The following is a 21653-nucleotide window of genomic DNA, read 5'->3' on the forward strand; positions in this document are numbered from 1 at the left end:
CATTTCTATTCTGAAATTATCCAGGGCTCACACATCTATGCCTGTTTATATGAACTTTGATTTGAATGTGTGTCCAGACACAAAACAAACACACTTGCATATTTTCTGCATTCATATAAACTAACGTAGATAAATAAGTTGCACAGCTGTCTCCTCGTGTTTTCCACCAGAGGATATCAGACCACTACTCATGTACGCACAGACACATTTGGCATGCAGACAGGCCAAACGCTGCTGCATACTGCCAAATGGGGACGAGAGATATGATTCAACTGTCGTGAGTATGATCCAGAGCTGTCATCCAATTTCACCCACCTTCTGCTGCTGCAAAGCGACTCAGAACTGATGAATTGCCAAATAACCAGAGACACGGCTTTTAATGGTTTATTCATTCTTTGTGACATCTGTGACTTTTATTCCCCTGAATTTACTAGGACCATATCCTTTTTTGACTTTGCTTCATTTACAAGTTTAATATACCAGTGCAGTCATTATGAGTAGAGTGGTTATTTAAGGAAATAGTGTTTACCATAAATGCAAAGCACATTTCCCCCATTGGCTGCATCTGCCAAAAGTTATCCTTGATTGCCTCCTAAAGCGCTTGATAAGCACTGCTAATTATTAGCGGGTCATGACAAACAGAATTCCTGTAAAAAAAGTTTGTTTTAATATTTGATTTGTCCCTAAGCAAAGAGTAAGTGTTGAAAACACAGACTGAATTTAAATCAGCTTCTTGCTCGCAAACTGTAATATCTCTGAGAGAAAAATTTATGGGCGTTATCTTTGTTGCAGTAGAAGAACAACAATCGTCACCGCCTGAAGAAAACAACAAATACTCAGCACTGATGGACTTCAGCAACTGTTTGTAAGACAGGGCTATATTTGCAATTTACACACAGCAGGGTGAGAGTAAATTAAATATAAAGCAACTTCCACACTTGCAAGCATACCTTGTAAAATTTGCAAAAACAGATTTTAAATATATCTATCTGTTATTGCGGAAGCAAAATATCACACTGAAAATGCATTTATTTGGTAGTGAAAACATCAACTAAGAGATATTTCTTTTTTACATATTATCTGTGCCACCTTTCAAGACACCCCAAACAATTCCTGCTAACATAAATGGATCTCAAGCATTTTTTTTTAGATTTATACTTTACTTTTCAAGTAGAGAGTCTAGGAGCTGTTAATAGACAATCCTTAGCTTTCTGTTACTCAAATATAAATAAAATGCAATATAAGGGTCCATCTTTTAGCCACTTTTAAAAAGAGGAAAGACATGAACATTCAAGTAGAGTAAATATGTGTTGACATTTGTAAATTCAATAATGGCTGCTCTTTAAACTATTTTAGAACCTTTAGGAACCACTTGGAAAGTTTCATCTTGCCACCACAATGTTTTAGGAAGATGTAAAAACATCAAAGCTCATTGATGTAGAACCGAAATTAAACATTTTCAGTTGGAAGATTCAACAGTGCTGATTATTTAAACATGGGGTAGATTCATATGAAAGTATCTCTGATGCAGTGGTTTTCAAGCTTCTGATGTAAAGTTTTTTTAAAATTTTATTTAAATTAAATAGAATTTAATTTAAATAATTAAATTCATTTAAATTAAATAAATTAAATACCAAAATCTTCCCAATCCACAATTCCTTCAGTTCTGGTGTTGTGTAGATTTAAATGGATTTAAGAATTTAAAGCAATGTAAAGAATAAATGCTGCCTGTGGTTCTCGTTTTGCCATTTACAAACTTTTGAATTGTGGGTTGTTTTCATACTGGTCTGGCCACTCCTTCTATAATGTTTTGAACCAATTATTTTCTTGAAACCTCCTTAAACTATCTTATGAGGATACAGTAAATTACAGTCATGAAAAATTTTAAAACCCAGTATCAAATTACATTAAATGTAATTACAGTAAATTCAGGTCAGAAGGATTGTGGTGTCCTTTTCAGAAGAACCTCCGATTCTTCAAGATATTTTCCATTACAGGTTAGATTTTGTGGCGAAGACTACCTTCAACTTTAAGAGACAGTTGTACATTTTCTGGTTTTAAAAGGACAATAACTCTCCTTTCACACCTGTTTGCACCAAACTCACATACATCCAATATAAATTATCCAAGTGTTTCTGGCTTGTTAGAAACAGTAAAAACACATTGACAGTGTTTTTTTATTCTCAAACAAATAATGAAGTTGTACATGTATTTAGTTGTAAAAACTGTAGTGATTGGAATATTATATCAGCGCAATTTAGTCTATGTATGTTTGTTAGCCCTACGCTTTTATATGCTCTTTATAGAAGTACATGTCAGATTGCACAATGTGCATTCAACAGGTATTTGGGATGGTAATCCCATAAGTAATCTCATTGATTTCAAATAATTGTCTTGACAGGGAGGAGCTGTGCAGTTATTTGTTTAAAACTCAGGAAGCAACGATGAGTCACCATTGTTTATTTATCTCATTTTGAAATTAAATCTCAATCTAAAGTGTCTATTTTGTGAGGTGGAAGAAATTTAATTTCCAAAGGTTTATCATCTTCAGTCACTGATCTCCGCTCATCTGAACATAATTCATAAGTCCTGTAAATGCTTGTGTAAAAAGACTGATACGTTAATCACATTACTGTTGTTATTTGTGGATCTGGTCACCCAAGCCGGGTTTTATAGGCCATTTGAAGAGCTCTAAGAACAACAGATACTGATCACAATTAATGCCAACATGTGAGGAGCTGGCCTCCAGTAATGATATTTACAGGTTGCTAAGGACATGATAGCATGTGGTCATAAAGTTTTATAGGATTTAGGAAAGCTACATCTACAGAAGACATTTAAAGACACTCACACTTAGTGTGTCAGATTCGAATGCCCACTAAGATGCTACTGAATACCAAAAGGCCATTTAGTATTCTTCTTGATTAAAAAAACAAGCAAAGAAAAAAGCTACCTGATGTTAATAAAGGTGCAACCAAATATTTAGTAAACCTAGAAAATGAAAACAAGACAACAATAAAAAAAGGCATTTGTTTGTGGTTGTTCTTTGACTTAAAACTAGGGTTGATACAGATGAGAAAATCTTTTATGATAAGCTCTATGTAGGCAGTAATTTTATGTCAACTTTCTAAAATGTTACTAAAATGTCAATAGAATGTTGCAAACAAAATATCCAAATGATTTTCTTCAATGATTGAAAATGCTATGCAGGGTTTAAAAAAAACAACAAAAAAAACAAAGTGATGGAAGTATATACGAGAACTTTGTCAACATTGTCAATTCTTCCCAATATCAGGATCACAAGATTTTCAAATATATATTTTACCCCTTAATTGCAAAGATGTGGGTTTCTTTGACTGTGAGCTGAATAGATGTTTAAATGAGAATGCTGGAAGAGCACAACTAGACAAAATCCAACATTGTATATGTTTAGGAATGAAAAAAACTAAATTCCCATGAAGCTCCTAAACTGAGATGATGAATATGTTTATTTCCTGCTTATTTGGCAATTTCATTCAACTCTGCTTATTTATGCATCTGAGTTTTTATTGCCCTGATATACAAGGCAATTTATCTCCCCTGATGGCTGCTGGAGTCATCAATCAAACACAAAGATGAATAGTGGAGTGGGGAGTGACTTCATAGCAGGTATGAAAAGTACAGCAAATAAAATGAGTAAAAGATATAAAACTGCATGTTTTTCTGTTGTTGAAGGAACAAATCATTAAAGTGTTTAACAAAATATTTTTGAGCAACTTTAGCAAAATCTATCCAGTATTGATCAGCTGTACTCCTACACTAAGTTGTTTTCTAACCAGGTTTGAAAATGAACGATGGATTTCAAAATGTGACATATGTGATAAATAGTGATTTATGCCTAATCTATTAACACAGCAGACGACTCTTGCTTATAATTTTATATTCCATCGCAAAGTAGATTCCTAGACATGTTAATCAAAGAAACAGTAATGGGTTTAGAAGAGGAGGAGAGAGTTATCAAAATGCTTTGACTGAACCACATGTGACAGTTTGTGATGCCAGATCAGAGGGGATCAAAGTTCAGCGTCAGGTTTCCCATTCCCTAAGAACTCCTCTCACCTCATCCCTTTCATCCCCTCTTCAGTAACACAAAGATGGCATGCTGGCAGGGGGTCCACTGAAGTCCTGCACAACAGATTCTTGAAGGCTTTGAAGATTTTTAAGGGAGTCCTAACAAAATCTAAAGCACTGAAAAACCCATTTGTCTTGCAGTGTTTCAGATCATTAAATCATTCTGAGCTTCCCATTGTTTCAGTCAATAACAGGCACTGCAGGCTGCAGCACTAACTTTGTCAGCAAATTCTCCTAATGTGGCCATTGAATTTCCATCTAAAGCAGTTCCTTTACTTTGATTCAGCTTATTTTTACCCTTCAAAACTAGCACATTTATTCTGAATATCTGAACACATAACAACAAACAACCTATGCAACTTAAACATTAAATACAGACAGAAAAACAACATCCCCCTGTCTTGGTCTAGTTGTCTTCAACACAGCGACATCTGCACATTCACACTGCTGATTAATAGATGCACTGAAAGTGGCTGTCTGACAACTCTTGTCTGTCAGGTATCTCTTGAGATGTAAAGTGGTGCTTGAACTATTTCCAATTCTAAACCTAGATAAGGATCCTTAACCTGTTTAATCCCAAATTTGTTCCTGCACAATAAGTGCAGGAAAAAAAACATTTCAATCCTTGGACCTCGCTAAAACATGATATTTATGAATTATTACATTTTATGCTGGTTATGTTAGTGAAACTGCATAATCTACATTACACATATACGGCCTATTTAAACATATAAAAAAGAAGAACAATCATGACATACATAACCTGTTATAACAAGGAATGGTTGCAAGAATGTTCAGACATATTTTAGATACATAAAGATTCAATACTACATCCTTCAGATGTCATTGTCTCAATGTGCCAAGCGACCTTTGACCTCATTTGGTCATTTCATCAAAGAGGCAAAATCAGGTAAAAATGTTAGTATGAACAAATCTGCATCTGGGAGGAAATTCTCCCTGTACCACCAGGCCAGTCACTACACCGTGGCCCTGTCCTAAACTAGTTTCAGGTGTGGCGTCATCTTGTAGTCGTCATTCACTGAATAGGCCACACTTTGTGTAAAGCAGGGGTGTCCAAAGTCGGTCCTCGAGGGCCGGCATCCTGCACGTTTAAGTTCTCTCCCTGGTAATACCAACAACCTTTTCAGCATGTCAATGTTCTTCTTAGGCCTTCTAATGAGCCATCATTTGATCCAGGTGTGTTAAACCAGGGAGAGAACTAAAACACGCAGGATGCCGGCCCTTGAGGTCTGACTTTGGGCACCCCTGGTGTAAAGAGTTGCCTTTTGTGGGGGTTAGAGAAGGGAGGGTTTCAACTGTGGGAATGACAGTGATGTAGAAAACATCATTTTCAGGTTCCTTCAGGTCTAGAAGATCTAAAATATCTGATAGTTTTAAGCTGTGTGGGAACAGCAAGGTATATAGAATAAACAGCAAAGCTATGGACACCTAGCATAGTGCTGTCTATGTATTAGGGTAGCGGCAACAATTGTTGCCATGATTACATTCACTCTTCTAATGATCAAAAGATGAATGAAGGGGTACAATTTTCTTTATATATCAGTAGAAGACACTTGATAGAACATAAGTTCAAAATATTTATTAATATTTGTTCACTGTTTAAGTCCTGTACAAGAGAAACATGACTTCCTCTTATACATGTTTGTGACTGACATTTACCTCCAGCGTTACAGGCAGAAAGTAAAGAGGTCTGGTCATGTGACCTTTCACACTAGATACATAAGATTGATATTGCTTAGAGTAGACACATTATTATCTTATTTTAAAACTTCAATTAGCTGACAAAAGTCAAAACTATTGTTTTAGAGCTCCCAGAAGTTAGAAAAAATGTCTGGCAACAATTGTTGCTGGTGGGATTAAATGGGTTAAGTATTCTTCAAACTTGACTCAGGTACCTTCTAGGAGATGGAAATCTAGAGTGAGTGGATTCCTCGGACATTTACAACTAAAAAATGTTGCAACAAAACTCCTTCTGTCATTTAAGAGCATTGGTAGTAGTAGAACGGGGAAAGACCAATAAAGAAAACAATCAGGAGGATGGTTTGTCGTGTTCTGCTAGGTCACAAACAGTGTTCATCAATATATAAAGCCATCCTGCTCCCTAACCAGATTTTTCCTTTGATCAATTTCAAGTTCAATATTCTACACCAGTGTTTCTCAATTCTGGTCCTCGGGGACATGCATACTTTAGATGTGTCTCTGTTCCAGAACACCTTGTTCAAATGATTGTTTGACCTCCCCTGCATGCCATCAACTGCTGCAGGAGCATGTTAATCACCCACTTATTCAAGTCAGGTGTGTGGCAGAAGGGGAACATCTAAAACATCCAGGGCAGTGGTCCCTGAGGACCAGAATTGACAAACACTGTTCCACACTGATTGACACTGCACTACTTAGAGATCTTCTCAGAAGCCGTCAGCCTTGTTTTCAGAGCCACATGGCTCACTGTGATTTCAGCTGCAAGTGTTCTGGACCATTTTCTACCAGCTTAATAATATTTGCCCTTTTTCTTAATTTCAAAATATCTCAAACTCATCAAATTGGATTAAGACCTGTGGAGAACAATATTCAACTCTTGGCACTATTTCTCTGTTGGATTTCGGCGTGGATTTGACTGGGCCATTACAGTATAACACATGAATATGCTTTGATCTAAACTGTGGGTGTCCAGCTCCCTTCAAGGCATCCAGCCTGTTTAAGACGTGTCTCTGGTTCAACAAAGCACATTCTACTACTTCCTCACCATGTCAAAGGCCTGCTAATGATACATCATTTGATTCAGGTGTGCTTAACCAGGGAAGGAATTGAAACACCATCATACCAGCCCTTAAGGACTGACGTTAAACACCACTGATCTAAGCTGTTCTATTGTAGTTTTGACTTCATGCTTAGAGTCATTCTGCTAATCATTTGAACCTCCACCCCAGTTTCAGTTCCTACTCTGCCTCCAACAGCTTTTCTTGAGATGCATTTAGCTTTTTCCATTTTCCCATCAACTCTGACCAGGTTCACTGTTCTTGCTGAGAAAACTGCACCTGACATCACCATGTATTACTGTGGAGATCGTGTGCTCAGAGAAAAAGCGCAGTGTTAGGTTGTGTTTGTAGAGCGCATGACACAGAATCTCTTGTCAGAATTAACCAACTGAGATGGGGATCTCTGCAGCTCCCCCAGAGTTACTGTGGGCTCTTGGTTGCTAGCTGATTAGTATTTTCCTTGATGGTCTTTCAGACTTACAATTCTGGATAACAGATTAAAAAGTGTTGCACCAAGATGCTAAAAGTGTGGGATATTGCTTTTCAATTATAAGATATTTATTTATAATTCAAGCAAAATACAAACTAAATTATCAAAAACCCTGTTTATCAAAACTTAAAGTCAAAACAAAGTCCAGATCGTAGAAAGAGAGAACCAAAGACTGTACACATGAACCCTTAGTAGTAGTTATGCAACAGCAATGCCTCCACTTAAAAATAAGGTGGATTTAACACGTCTCCAGGAGACTGCCATGAGCACCTGCCTTTTAACCTCTAAAAACCTCTTTTATTCTACCACTGAGCCTCATTACTGATGAACAACACTACCAGCTGAGCGAGGCAGATGTTCTATTGTGGAGCACGGCAGCTCCTCAAGTGGCCAACATCCATCTGAAGGCGCGAGTGTGCTGCAGCTGGCAGCCGCAGATGAGCCAGGACAATCCATCAGAACAAGGAAAATCGAACTGATGAAGACGCCGTATGGGAAGCGTTTTGCTAAACAGAAAACAGCAATGATCTGCCCTGCTGCTGTTCTCCACAGGGGAAAGACAACAATGTGGGAAAAGCAGCTGATAATATCTGACAGCTTCTGACGGCACTGATATTATTACTGACACAGAGAGGCACAGAAGTTTGCCAGAAATTTCAATAACAAATCTGGTTTACCCTGTTGCCCCTGCAACTAAAGGCTGCTAATGGAAGCAGGGTGATGGAAGAGAGAATGGGGGCAGCTAGTGGCAAATGTCCAGTCAGTCTTTGTTGGCTTTTGTAACTGCTGACAAATGCCAGCAGACAGCAGATGCTGTGGGGAGAGCAAAGATCTATTGCTGCAGGCTGAAGCCATGTTCACCATGCCATGTTGCTGTGAACCAACTCTCGTTTTTTCAGATGTTGATGCTGTTCTGTGTCATGCAGTGCAACTCCAGTCACTCATACCAAAAACATAGCAGTGCAATCACGCTATAGATACAAAATGTTTCAGCGTGTCTATGAAGACAAAACACGGTGTACTCAAATCCATTATGTAGAGAACAACAAAAAATATAGTATATAAAATGGTTCTTGCGTGTTCGATCAGCATTTAATTTGTCTCAGCGAGCTGTGCCATGATTTGCATTAGCATTTGCAGTCATCTGGCTTTTACAGCCCAGATGTGCTGCAGCCACATTACTCTCGCCTCACTGATCTCAGAGAAGCTCTCCTTCTGATTTGCCAGCATACCAGAGACAAGGGGTCAGCAAAGTCATCGAATGTAAAAAGACAAAAAGAAAACTCTGGTAGGCTAGGAACATCCCAGCATGAGTTATTTCAAGATACTCTTCTCCAGCTGATTAACTCCACTAAGTCCCCCCCTTAAACTGTTACCACAAGCTGATGCAGCAACATGAGAGAGCCAGAGTCCAGACAGGCAGTTTGGTGCTTGCTGATCTGTCAGGGAAGCCAATTTGAGCCACAATCTGATGAGAGCAGTACTAAAGTAGAAACATCAGGTTAAAAAGCACCCATTGGCTTCCTCTGGATGTCAATCCATACTTCACCTTATTATATTAATATATAAACCCAAGTTATAATGAAGTAACTTAATGTTAATATTGGGGTTGATTTTTTTATTTTATTTCATTTTTTTGACTATGCTTGTTTGTTTTTTTACAATAGTAAACATTTTCCACTTCAAGAATTTTTAAATTTTTGCTTCTCTTTTACAACTTGCTTGTTTAAGATTATAAAACATGTGTTAATATCAGACGTTTTAGATAAATAAAAAAGCACTTTAGATATTTTATTCATTAAAGTAAGAAAGGGATCCAAACCAAGCTAGTTGCCTGCAAAAAGATAACTGACATCCTTGTTAAATTATGAACTGTTGTTTCACAAGTAACACCCAGGTCAGATTATTCTGTGACCAACAGAATCAATTCAATAGAACCTGTCTGACAATTTGAAGTAGGCTTAAAAATCTCAAAAAGCAACTTATCATGATTTAATTTGAAGAAATTAAACAAATGAAAAACAGACATTGAAAAGACTTCAGATAAGGCTACTGTTCACCGCTCAATAATAAGAAAGAGCTAAAGCTAGAGAGTGGGAAAACAAAATAAGCTAAATTAGTTACTTTGGCTAAAGTCAGTTCATTACATAGTTTGGAGGAAATAAAACAAACTATTAAAATTGAATGGGAAAACATAGAAAGTATTTTTTAAATCTAGGTTTATAATAACCAAAGGTAAATGCATTTTAGGAAGGTGATTTGAGAAAAATGTTTCAATCGAAGAAGACGTTGAGTCTTTCTTCATTGTAAGCTTGGGACTGCTATGGTCTTGATGTCTGTAATCACAGAAACCTTCACACAATTTCTTTTTTTTCTATCTTTTGATAGGTTGGCTAAACTGAGGGGTTAGGCAGGATACAGAGCTCCAGAATACTTTAACAAGGAAAGTCTGCAAATTCAGATTCAAGCAACTAGGACAGTAAAAAACGAGATTGTGAAAACTGATTTTCTAAAAGCAAATGACTTATTCCCTGAGTCTCTCACTCTCTTAAATGTAGAAAGAAGCAAAGAGATCTTACTGTTGGCCGAGAACTGTGGTGTTTCTTTAATCATTGGTTCGCTTCTATAACATTAAGTTAAGTGTATCTATAGAAACACAAGGCATATCTGAAAACGTTCCAACAAAATAATTGCTCCTGTCAAGAGAAATGAATACTGTAAAAGACTGCACAATATATTAAATTTTTAGTGCAGTATTAGTGTGTGTAGTACTTATATTGAAAAAAGGACTATTTAAAGTGCAATAATTGTTGGCTAATATATTCGAAGTGTTATGATTTTAAATTGTAGATGCTAACATAACATTTAGTCAGAGTCTAACATGCTCCCAGTGGACACAAATTATGATATTATGATGATGATATTGCGACTAATATCATCACCATCACAATATTTACCAATAGTATTGGCAAGGCAGGATGACAGGGGGGCAAACGGGATTCCTGTCCTGGGCCCTGGGTTCAAATCCAAAAATGGTTTGGCCATAACGTTTCAGTAAAATTCAAAATGTTTGGTATGCTACAGGCAAAGACAGGAAAACACAGCTCCAATCTCTCGCTCTAGTATAGGTCAGGCAGCTGCTGCATCATTTTGATAAATAAAAGGACTGTGGCTGTCACCTGAGGATCAAGCCTCAAGTTGCAGGTAGAGATCAGCAGGTGGACCTCTCTCATCTATGTGTCTTTTGCTCTTATGGCACTAACAAACTGAGCTATTTCTGTCAGAGATCTGTTGCGTATGTTTACAAGTGGAAACCCAGGGCAGACAGGGAACGGTTAAAAAAAAGACAGCTCGGTAGGTGGTAGAGGTTGTGCTTTTTCATATCTTGCTCTAGAGATCAATAGACCTATATCTTCTTTTATATGAAGATATAAAAGATTTTTTTTCACACTCTGGCCACAAATCAAAATAGTGTTGAGAAACTGATATTTAATTATTTATCTGTAAAAGCCATTGTATGAGTTTCTTGCACAAGCATTCTACACACAACCACCTGATTAATAAACAGTTTAAGATATGCTGCTGCAACTTTGCAACTCATATAATTATATTAAGTCTTAAAATAATTGCCAAGTTTGGTTTATTAACTGAATTTGTAACATTATCAATACTGTTCAGACAGTATCAAAGGAGATAAAGTGCAAATAATTCACTGCGATGTGCACTTTTAGTCTAAACACAGAAACATACAAAACAAATTTAAGGAGTAAGAATTGGTTATTGGCTTCGTCAGCTGATTCTTTTTCAAAAGAAACATAACTTTTCATCATTTGTGTGAAATTTGCAACAATATCTCTATTGTTTTAGCAAATCAGAAGAGATGAAATTGCAGATTTTGTCACATTTCTTACTCTTTTCTTGTGCCTACCATCATTTGCTTTAATCGCCTCTGCCACTTTCGCTGTTTTTCTTTTCACTGCCACAAGCTTCATCTTTCCTCATCCATCAGCTATGTACACTAGTGATGTGCCGTTCATGCGGCACTGTATGCAACCTGGGCTCTGTTTTAAAGAACGGGCTTAAATTATGAAGAGAATGCAAATACTCTGAACAAACCTGCTCAGATCTGTGATACTCAGAACTGTCTGTTTTAGGATAGGTGGTATGAATCAGATTACTCAATTTTGAGTCAAGTCAGTTAAAGGTGAGTGCAGGTGTATTATCATCAAGATGTCATCAATGACAGGCAGATAACATGATCCGAAATGGCAACAGCAGGAAATAAGAAGCTCAAAGTGTGGATTTGTTGTTATTGGGATTACATAACAAGACAACAACAAAATCAAAAACAATACTGTCACTGCTGTAAAATAGCAAGTTAGCATGGCAGAGATCAAGTTAGTGAATGAGTATGATCTGACAGAGATTCACATGTGTTAGCACTAACAATCATGCTCATGCACATGCTACAGCGGTGGTAATGACAGAAAAAAAATATTTATCCACTGCCAATGGTGGCAATGCTAACTATTATGAGGAATGAGTTGTATCATAGCAGAGAGTAGGGGGGGGGGAGCAGCAGTGATTGACAGCACTAAGGCCCTCCTTCTGGCTCTGATTGGTTGTCTCTGAAATGGATCAGAGAAATGCATTTAGAAATGCTACAGAAAAAGTGACTGGTCTGCTGCTGAGTTTCTGTGCAGGTTAAGACTCAGGTAGCAGTTTAAATTATTTCAGAACGTATTTTGGCAAAGGAATCAAAAATAGTTATTTAATAAAAGAAATATTAAATAAGATATTTCATTAATTGAATATATAAGATGGGATACCACATCAACCGTGTCGCAAATATTAATTAATTTTCTACTGGTTATGGATTCCCACGGAAGACTATCTTCTTCCCAGATCAAGCAAAGCTGTCAGCTGGCCTGAGTATCACCATTGCAAGATTTTCTGATATCATGAATCCCTTATAGTGCAATATCCGGAACATTATTGGTGAGTGATTTAAATGGGACACAGTCACAAGAGTGCGATTGTTGCCCGTAATTTAGCAGCATATTTTAGCTACACAGTTTCCATCACATATACAGCCTTGTTTTGAATGAAGCTGTATGATTTCAAAACAATTGCTGTAACATATTTTAGGCTATATTTAAATGTAAAATGATAGCTCCAAAAAATATGCCAAGAACTGTGTCTAATGAATGCGTCTCATCTACCCAGAACTGCATGCACTACCATGCTCACAACAACTGCAGGAATATTTATGCATAATGCAACATTCTACTGACATAATTTCTGTTTTCAAAATATGGCCATGATTAAAACTGGCAACAAGAAAGTTACCCTGACACATAAGTAAATCGTCACAAGTGACTCATCTCCTGTCTTACATCACATGCTCAAAATATGGTAATGGTGACTCAGTTGTAGCCTTCACTTCCTCACTTTCCTTCTTGAAATATCATCCTTACATAAAAATATTATATCAGCACTTTTGGAAACAAAAATGTAGGACATATAAAAGACACTTTCACCATCTATCTATGATTCCTTGTTGCACCTCTGGCTTACAGCTCAGGATTTGAGCTGCAGTGCCAATTTATGCACCGATATATATGACATAACTGTTGATGACATCCTTTGGATTTTAGTCTGAAAGCAGGGACCAAAAAGGAGCGTTGAAAATCCAAGACAACAGAGGAGACTTTACAAGTGGTCTCAACAGCAGGACCATTCCTCATTATTATTCTAATCAAAAGGGCAAACAGCTATTTCATTTATCCAGCATTTTCTAAAAAGATACTGCCTTTTAATTCTCAGTACAGTGTCAGTTTAAAACTTGCTAATTTTAAGTTTTCGCCTGAGGTAAAAGAAAACATCTTTTAAAAAGTGCTTATTATTGATGATGTTGTGCATCTGTTAGGATAAGCTGCTTTTATGCAGCTGAATTTCCAAAGTTGCTCTCGTTCTCCTATTTTGTCTTTAGACGTCAGAATGAAAATATATTCCTAAACTGTGGCTGAGAAGTGGCCCCTCAAGCCTGAATTTTTAATCCCTTGTTTAATCTAGACAAAGATTAAACATGACAAAAGATGGAATTTATAAAAATGTGGATTCAATCAACATTTACTCACTCCCAAGCAAAGGCACGCTCCTGCAAGACTCCAACGCAACTGGACTTAAAGGGTGTATTCGCATTAGCCCTGTTTAGTCTGCTTTAATCAAACTTTAGTTTGTTTGTCTTTAAGGTCTTGCTCGTTCGGGGAGGTGTGAATGCATAAAACTTTAATGCGGTCCAAATAAGCAAAGTCTGATACAATTAAAAACCTAGGTCTCAGTTTGGCTGAAGGGAAGTCTGATGCGGTTTGAATGTATATGTGGATGCAAGCAGACTGGAGAACGCTCCGCAAGCAGGAAGCTGACTGTAGCTCAGGGCATTCTGGTCAATATATTACACTCCGCTCTGCAGGTTAGCAGAGGTGTTGTGTTGGTTGCCATGGCAACGGGTCGGGGTTGTTGGTGTGTGTGTGTGTGTGTAGACTAAAACTGACACAGAAAGCGAGAAAAGGCAGAATATAAATGATTTAAAATTGTTTCCCACTTGTTTATCAGCGTTATATTCCCTTTGCTGTGGCGCACTGGAGCTGCTGTAATTTTTAAGCTTTCAATAAACAGCAAAAACTGGACCAATTGTGTCGTTTGTTATGAATATCGCCACGTTCTACAAACAATCACCAAATAGGATGACATATTTCGTGAAGATTAGGTGGCATGGTTTGTGAAATTTTAAACTACTTTTAACAGCAGCAGTTATGTAAAATTAAATTATTAACCAAAATAAAAGAAAAATTTGCTTGGGCCTCTCTTGCTTCTTGACACAAATTGATAGAAAACAAACTCTTTATAGATTTATATCCACGGAGAATAAATTTTTTACATATCAGTACATCAGCAATTGTCATGTTCCGTGTTTTTCTGTGTGTTTATTTTGAGTTTCCTGTGTCTCTGAGACTCCGTGTTGTCCTGTCTCCCTTTGATTACTCCCAGGTGTTTCTCGTTCCCTAATTACCTCCTGTGTATTTAGTCTCACCTGTGTCTCTGTGTTTTGCTGGGTCCTCGTCGCGTCTTTCTGTTTGCCTGTTCATTTGCCACGCGTATATTCTGTTGCTACCGGTGTGAGCCCTGGCTTCCGCTCAGCTGTGCCACCAGAATCTTGTGGATTGTTTGGAACATTATTTATTATTAAAAGAACCATCTCTCTTACCTGGGTCTCCTGGCGTTCTACCTCACCACTCATCCACCACACCTTATGACAGCAATTTTCTCAGCTTTAATTTATACCATATTTTATAGAAATCAGGTAAGAAATGAGGGCGCTACGACCATGTTTTGTGACAGGTTCCTGATACAATGCATATGCAAATTGAAACCCTTCTTCCTGTGACAGTTGGTGGTGGATATGTTTTTCCATTGGCATTTGGCAGGTAAACTGTTTAGAAATGACGCTAAGATACAGGACAATCCTGGACGAAAATCTGTTAGGAGCGAAATACTTGAGACAGGAAGAATGGATGGTTTAGATTAATAAAACATATATATGTAAATGACCCAGTCAAAGCCCAGACCTGCATTTAATTTAGGTCTGACTTTCCCTCCAGACCCTGCTTGAGCTATTTTGCAAAGAACAATGTGCAAAATCTGAGCTTCTAAATGTTCAAAGTAAATGTTTTGCAAATGTAGTTATCTACAGTGATATTCAATAAATTAGGATATACAGTACTTCCCAATGAGTCTTACTAGTCAGACTAAAAGTACCTTTTGGAAACAGCAACCTTTAAGTAAGTATTAAAATAATTTTCAGTAAGCCCACATTTCTATTTTAAAAAATGGTTTATTGGCCTGATTCTATCAAAATGTTGTGTTTGAATTAACAAGTGGAATATCATCATAATTAAAATAAGTAAAAGCTTTCAAACATCCATATCTGTGTAATTGGCCTAAATAATGTACAATCGTGTTTTGTTTTTTGTGTTTCATTCAGTGATAGAATTTCAAAACTAAATGGACTTTTTAATAATACTCCAATTTATTGAATGGGTTTGTATTTGCATCAGAATAACAATTAATAGGTGCACTAATCAATACATTTGATTAATAATGCAGCCTCTTGCTCCATTATATTTTATTTCATTTTTGAAAGTACTTCATCTTACCTATGCTTGTGTTTAAACAAGTCTACCATGGCTGCATAGTTGTACGATTTTATTTTTATAAAATACAGTAAATATTTACTCACATTTTCTTTGTTAGTTTCTATTGATGCTCTATTTCCTTACCCTACTACTGATCCTGGTGTTACCTTAAAGAACCATATGTGATATGTAAAAATAAGTAGGGTTTATCTGGAACCTTGAAGTGGGGGGTCACGGTCAGGCTGATCAAAGCAAAACCAAGCTTTGCGATGGTGCCAGCAGGGATGATTGGAGGCAGGCAAGAAAGAGATGTTCATGTGCACTGATGGGAAGCTGACGCCAGGCGTCAAGGCCAATTGGGAAAAAAAAAACAAAACTGTGGAGGACAAAGGCTCCTCAGCCTCTCTGAGGGAAGCTGACAACAACCGACTCACCTGACTTGGCCATGGTGTCATTTGGAAAACTTAGGTCATCCTCGGCTACCCAGGAAAAGTTCCAGTATCCTCTGGGAATTCCGCCAGGGTTCCTACTGTCCAAAGATTCACCTGCAGTGACAGAAAAGTTTTCTATCAGCTCAAGAGACAAAGAAACTACAACAGTATAGCTTATAGAAGGCATTCAGCAACTGATAATGCTCTTTTTTATTTTGTACTTGTAGTGACTGTTTAAAACCAGACTAATTAATGAAACAACAAAAACACAGCAGACTTTTAATCCATCTGTACAAGAAACATTGAAAATTAAAAGAGAACATAATGCTGCATCCCAGCAGTACAACCTCTATAGATTCATTTCGCTAAACTCGAACAGTATCTCAGTGGAGATGAGTTAGAAGAGTCCAAGGAGCTCCATAAATTGGTTATTGGATATCAATATACTGCATAATTACCTGAGGGCAGGTTAGACTAATTTTGTCTGGCTTCATCTTCACTTTCCAAACTCAAAGACTAATTATCGCAACATCAAACTGAACTCTGATACTGTAAAGTAGATGTAAAGACTTTTCTCCTATACTTCATGGATAACCCCATCCCCTTCACATCTCACACACACAAACGTTCTCATTTTGTCCTTAACTCACAGACAATTATAGTACAGTCAGACTAATACACTGGTGACAGAAAAGGAGACTCCTGCATAAATCCTGCAGCCATTTTAAATAGTCTTTAAAGAGCAATTGACTGTAACTGCTGCCTTTCACGGTCTGAAAGCATCAGGTTTCTGTTTTTTTAGGCCAAGTTAGTGAAATAATATTACTTTTTTTGTGTGCAGCATAGCTCCCATAACACTTGGGTAAAATTCTTGCAATGGTCTCATCAATTATTTGCCATCAAGTTCTGGCTGTCTAGACTGGAAACAGATTTAATGGATTTTGAGGACGACCACCGTCTAGTTGATTAGGAGCTCAGAAATCCTTGTCAGGAGAAATCCCTTTGTTCCTGATGTTCTCTTCTCTTCTTGAAAACAAGAAGCAGGATTCCTACATATTTGTCATCTTAAAATCTTTCTCAAATTGAATGGTTTCCTTTAACTGTCTCCATTTTGAAGGATTATCCATCTATTTTTGATACTGTTTCCAGCCCTGGCCAACTGTACTCAACTCAACTGTAAGTGTTTGAAATATGGACACAAAGGTTTGCTCAGACAAGACACTGATCCCAAACACACATTCAAATGGTTTTAAAATGAGTAAAGAAGGCAAGCAAAGTTTCTTGAATCCTAATTCTAATACTTTGTTATGGAAACTATGCAATAGAGATTTGAATGAATTCTATAAATTCTCCCAAGAGGGTCAAATATCAGCCAGAAATGCGTTAGAATTTTGGCGATGACTGCAAAAAAGTGTTATTTCTCTAAACTTCTCCCAGGGATGTTTGACCAAATATTATTGGCAATGTACCTTTATATTTAAAACAGCATGTATATATTTTACTGTTGAAAACAACTGGTAATAATTATACAAAGTTTAATAATATTAAAAGTTTGTATGTTCAATGCATCTGAAACAGGCAAAAATAGAGGAGCCTAACACAAACTGTGTAGTTGGAAATATCTTTAAATCTAATGAAATAATCAAACCACAGCTTTTTCTATACAGTGCAATGGTTTTACAAATAAAAGAGATAGCAAAATGCAGTTTGCTCAACAGATGAGTGAACCTGAGTTTGACGAATTGTAAAAGTTTATTCCTTAATTAAAAATGTTCCAGCATGAAACATCAACTGATAACATGTCCAAGAAACGTAGCAAAAATATAGAGTTGGCTCCTGTGAGTTTTAAATTATTTATCAGTTCGTGTTTCTGTTTGGTGCATGGAACCGAGAAGGCTGGTGGTTTTTAATGTCTTTCAAAATATATTCATAGAAAACATAAACACAATCTCCTCCATACATTCAGGGGAGAGTTAATAGTGTTACTTTTTTTCACCCACACCCAGAAATCTTTCAAATACAGAATGGATTGATGCATAAATATAGAGTCACACTGTCACTTTAATATCCCTATGCATGAACATACACCCTGCTCTATCTTTTTGACTGTAGTATGAGCAATACATTGTGAAGCAAAGGAAGAGTGTTTTCTGTTCACTTTTTGACAATAAAGTAATTCCATCATACACATTCTGTATGATGGTTGGATTTCCAAATGATTTCTTAATCCCAGATATCTCTACAAGACACATTTTTTTATTTTCAATAATATTGTGCATTGTTCCAAAAGGTCCCCAGAAACCTAAAAACTAGCAAACGAAACCAGTGGAGAAATACAGAAAGGTTCACAAAACAGCAGAGGAACAAATAGGTTTTATTTTTTTCTAGACAGTACTATATATGATGTATGTGGTGCTTGTGGCCTCTGTTTCATAGCAGTGCAGTGGTCCAGAAAAGAAGCCAATTGTCCATGAAAAGTGGAAAAAGGGTAAGTGCCCAGGTAGTAGATTTGCTGCTCTGCTATAGCTTAGAGATGGTGTACTCTAAACTGGGACCATAAGATTCCTGGAATTCTTTTCTTCCCCTTAGGATAACTGGGAATTCTCTTCTGTTGCTTCTTGTATGTAAGTAAATTTCTAATAGGCTTGTTGACAAAAAAAAAGTTATTTATGTGAAGTAAAGTGGAATGATGTATGGAGTAAGTATTAAAAATAGCATTACATTTCTTAAATACTTAGTGATAACAGTTTTACAACGTCTACCATATGGAGAAAAGTGTCTTATTGCACTGGCGTCTTTTTGACCTTAAAAAAAGGCACCAATTATTCATGAAAAATGTGATTTGTTTTGCCTCCTCTTCTGTGTATGTCATCAGTTCTTTATTCTGATCTTTTTATTGTAGCCAGGTAAAATTCTGGGACATTCTAGCAACTATAAAGCCAACTAAAAGTTGTATTTTCTGTGATTTTGAAATAACAAAATCCACCCTGGTTTCATCTTCAAATAATCAAGAATGGCTTAGAATCCCTCTGTTCAATCATACTTCTTTGGTCTAAATAAAACTGCATGAACTAGAGGTTCTTTCACCTCAAACATAACTCTTGTTTAAGGTTTTGGGATAATGTGTAAAGCCATCCCTCTTCCAATGATTACATCGAAACAGGTCAGTATTGGTAATGAAAAATCTTGTAGCTAATATAGGTTGGCACTTAGATACAAATTTTCTATAATATTATGCACCGTTTCATATTTTAAATTCTTTATTACACACAGTTTATGGAATAACTTATTTTGTTTTATATACACGCCTTGGTATTATTGATTATTTGGATTTCTATGTGTAAATTTCATGTTAATACTTATTTTCTCCACTCTGGCATAAAAACCTTGTCTTGCTGAAAGAAGATTAGGCTTGACGAAGGCATTTGGAAACGTAATGAAACACAACAGCAGTATCAAGCTGTTTACACCTAATTAAAAAGGAAATGAGGAAGCAACTCCCCCGTTTACCCTGCTGCATTTTCATATGCTTCGGACATCGGCGTCCCAATTGTCCTCTTCTTTCCCCATTAATTAAAGATTTACCAGGGGATACATACATTACTGCCTAAATAAATCGATCACCTGTCCAGCCCAGTGACGCGCCATTAAATACTTGTCAAAGTCCAACAACGCCACATCAGCCGACAGAGGCCTGGAACTGGCTGCTCTCCATATACTACAAAAGGCCCCATTGATTTCCATCAGCAGACTAAGGCTTTCATCAAGGCCTTCACAAAATGCCACACAAACTCTTAAACCACAACAACATTCACACACGCTACTGCACAACAATTAGCACATGTTTCACCCGATCACACCCTGCAGATATATGGCACTGGCTTCATCTCCCAAACATGAGGTTGCTAACAAACGTTAATGCAGTTGTCATGTTTTTCCAAGACTAAAGTCTAAGAGGTTAAGCAAAGCAGACAGATTTAGGTGTTCTTGTTAATATGCCACCTTTTGCGTTTGCCGTTAGCTTTAAGTCTGGGGAAGCGTTTAGCATGTTCTTGGCACAAACCCGGCCTTGTAAACAAGCAGAGATTTTTTTACTCCAGTTGTAGAATGCAGCCTATTAGCTCAGAGTGCTGCCCATGAAACTCAACTTGAGGCCTCCAGTAACGCTTCTGTACAGAAGGAGGCCATCCCAGTAAACTTGCTTCTTCCGCTCACAGAGCTGTCACGGGACTTTAAAGGCAAGACAGAAACAGGAATCACAGCCTGCTGAAAGGAATTCACTAACATAATGAGGGTTATATGAGAGAAAAGTGGTTCTGAAAGGAAAGATGAACATTAAAATCAAGAAAGCAGCAGTTTTACATTGAAAATATGCTTCTAGTATATGACTGAAACATCAAAGGCGTCTGTCGGGTGATGAATGTATAGCGTCTCATGCAGTGAATTTTGTTCTGATCATGCAATGCTTCAAAACCAGCATGCTCAAGATTAATAACATCAGTGGACTGTCCCTGACAGTACTTAGGCTGCTCCAAGAGGTTAAAAATGTTCATTTCTGTATGTTATACAAAAAAGTGCTGTCTCAAAAGAAAAAAAGAACTAAAGATTTCATCAAAGAAACAAATCAATTTATTTCAGCACAACACTGGCTGGTCTTCCTTGGCGCGCTCTAATGAAAATTATTTTACTCTTGCACACTGATTGGCCTCTCTTTGAAGCTATACAACACCAATCAAGCCAACAGCGTCACATCTCTCCACAAGAAGCCTCATTTTCAGAAATGCTTGCAATGCATAACAAATGAGTCATCAAAAGAAATACATCTACAGTAAAGAGCCAAGAATCTCAGTTTTAATGAAGACAGTAATTTAAATGCCCAACAGAGGAAAATGATTTGGAGCAGGTCTTACACTTTGGTTATGACTGTTAAATTTTCATAGAGGTAACTGATCTAAATCCAATTTTTGTGGCTGGCGTTGGTAATGGGAATATTAATTCTTGTTTTTAATCATTCTTGTGGTTTTATAAATAAATTTAGCTTGACTTGATATTAGTAAACAATAATAATCTACTGGGGTCCTTGTTATCTTTAGTTTACTGGTCAAATAGAATAATATTTGACTTAATATTTGATTTAATAGACAACTCTGTTTTGACCGGTCACAACAACATTTGTTTCATGCTTTTTTTTAAAATTTATTTTGTAAAAGTACAACTTTATACTGTATCATTTTGGACAACAGCACTATCTTTGAAGTTATGGGAGCAACTTTTTTATAAACTTCATAAGGCAAATATGTATGAAAAGAAAATGGTGTCTAGAGAATTATAAAATATATTTTATCCCAATACGCAGGTTTTTGAACAATAAATTGAACAAAACACCAAAGTTTTTAACATTTTTTTGAGAGTGATATGTCATTATCCTACAAGCCACCATTTATTTTATTTAGTGTGAAATACTCATGATTAGTCTAACACGATTGTCACACACATTATTCCTGGGGTTTCTCTGCAATAAAATTCCTGAAAAGAACATATCCTGTTACTTTCATAGGGGGTTATATTTTGATATCTTGCAATCCCGAGTGAATATGAAAAAGCTGTATACTAACTCATGTGCCCTAGTTCCACACACTCAAATTTA

At 36.8% G+C, this 21653-nt stretch overlaps 1 protein-coding gene across 2 annotated transcripts in view; it reads right to left on the minus strand.

The window, feature by feature from the left end:
* Positions 1-21653, minus strand: part of alk (ALK receptor tyrosine kinase) — a 401288-nt gene that overhangs the window by 215518 nt on the left and 164117 nt on the right. For both annotated transcript variants that reach the window (XM_028000489.1, XM_028000490.1), the window contains exon 2: positions 16010-16120. In XM_028000489.1, coding sequence (XP_027856290.1) covers positions 16010-16120 — 111 coding nt within the window. The remainder of the gene's footprint in view (positions 1-16009; positions 16121-21653) is intronic.

The sequence above is a fragment of the Xiphophorus couchianus genome, chromosome 19 (genome assembly GCF_001444195.1).
Source record: "Xiphophorus couchianus chromosome 19, X_couchianus-1.0, whole genome shotgun sequence".
In the NCBI taxonomy this organism is placed as follows: Eukaryota; Metazoa; Chordata; class Actinopteri; order Cyprinodontiformes; family Poeciliidae; genus Xiphophorus; species Xiphophorus couchianus.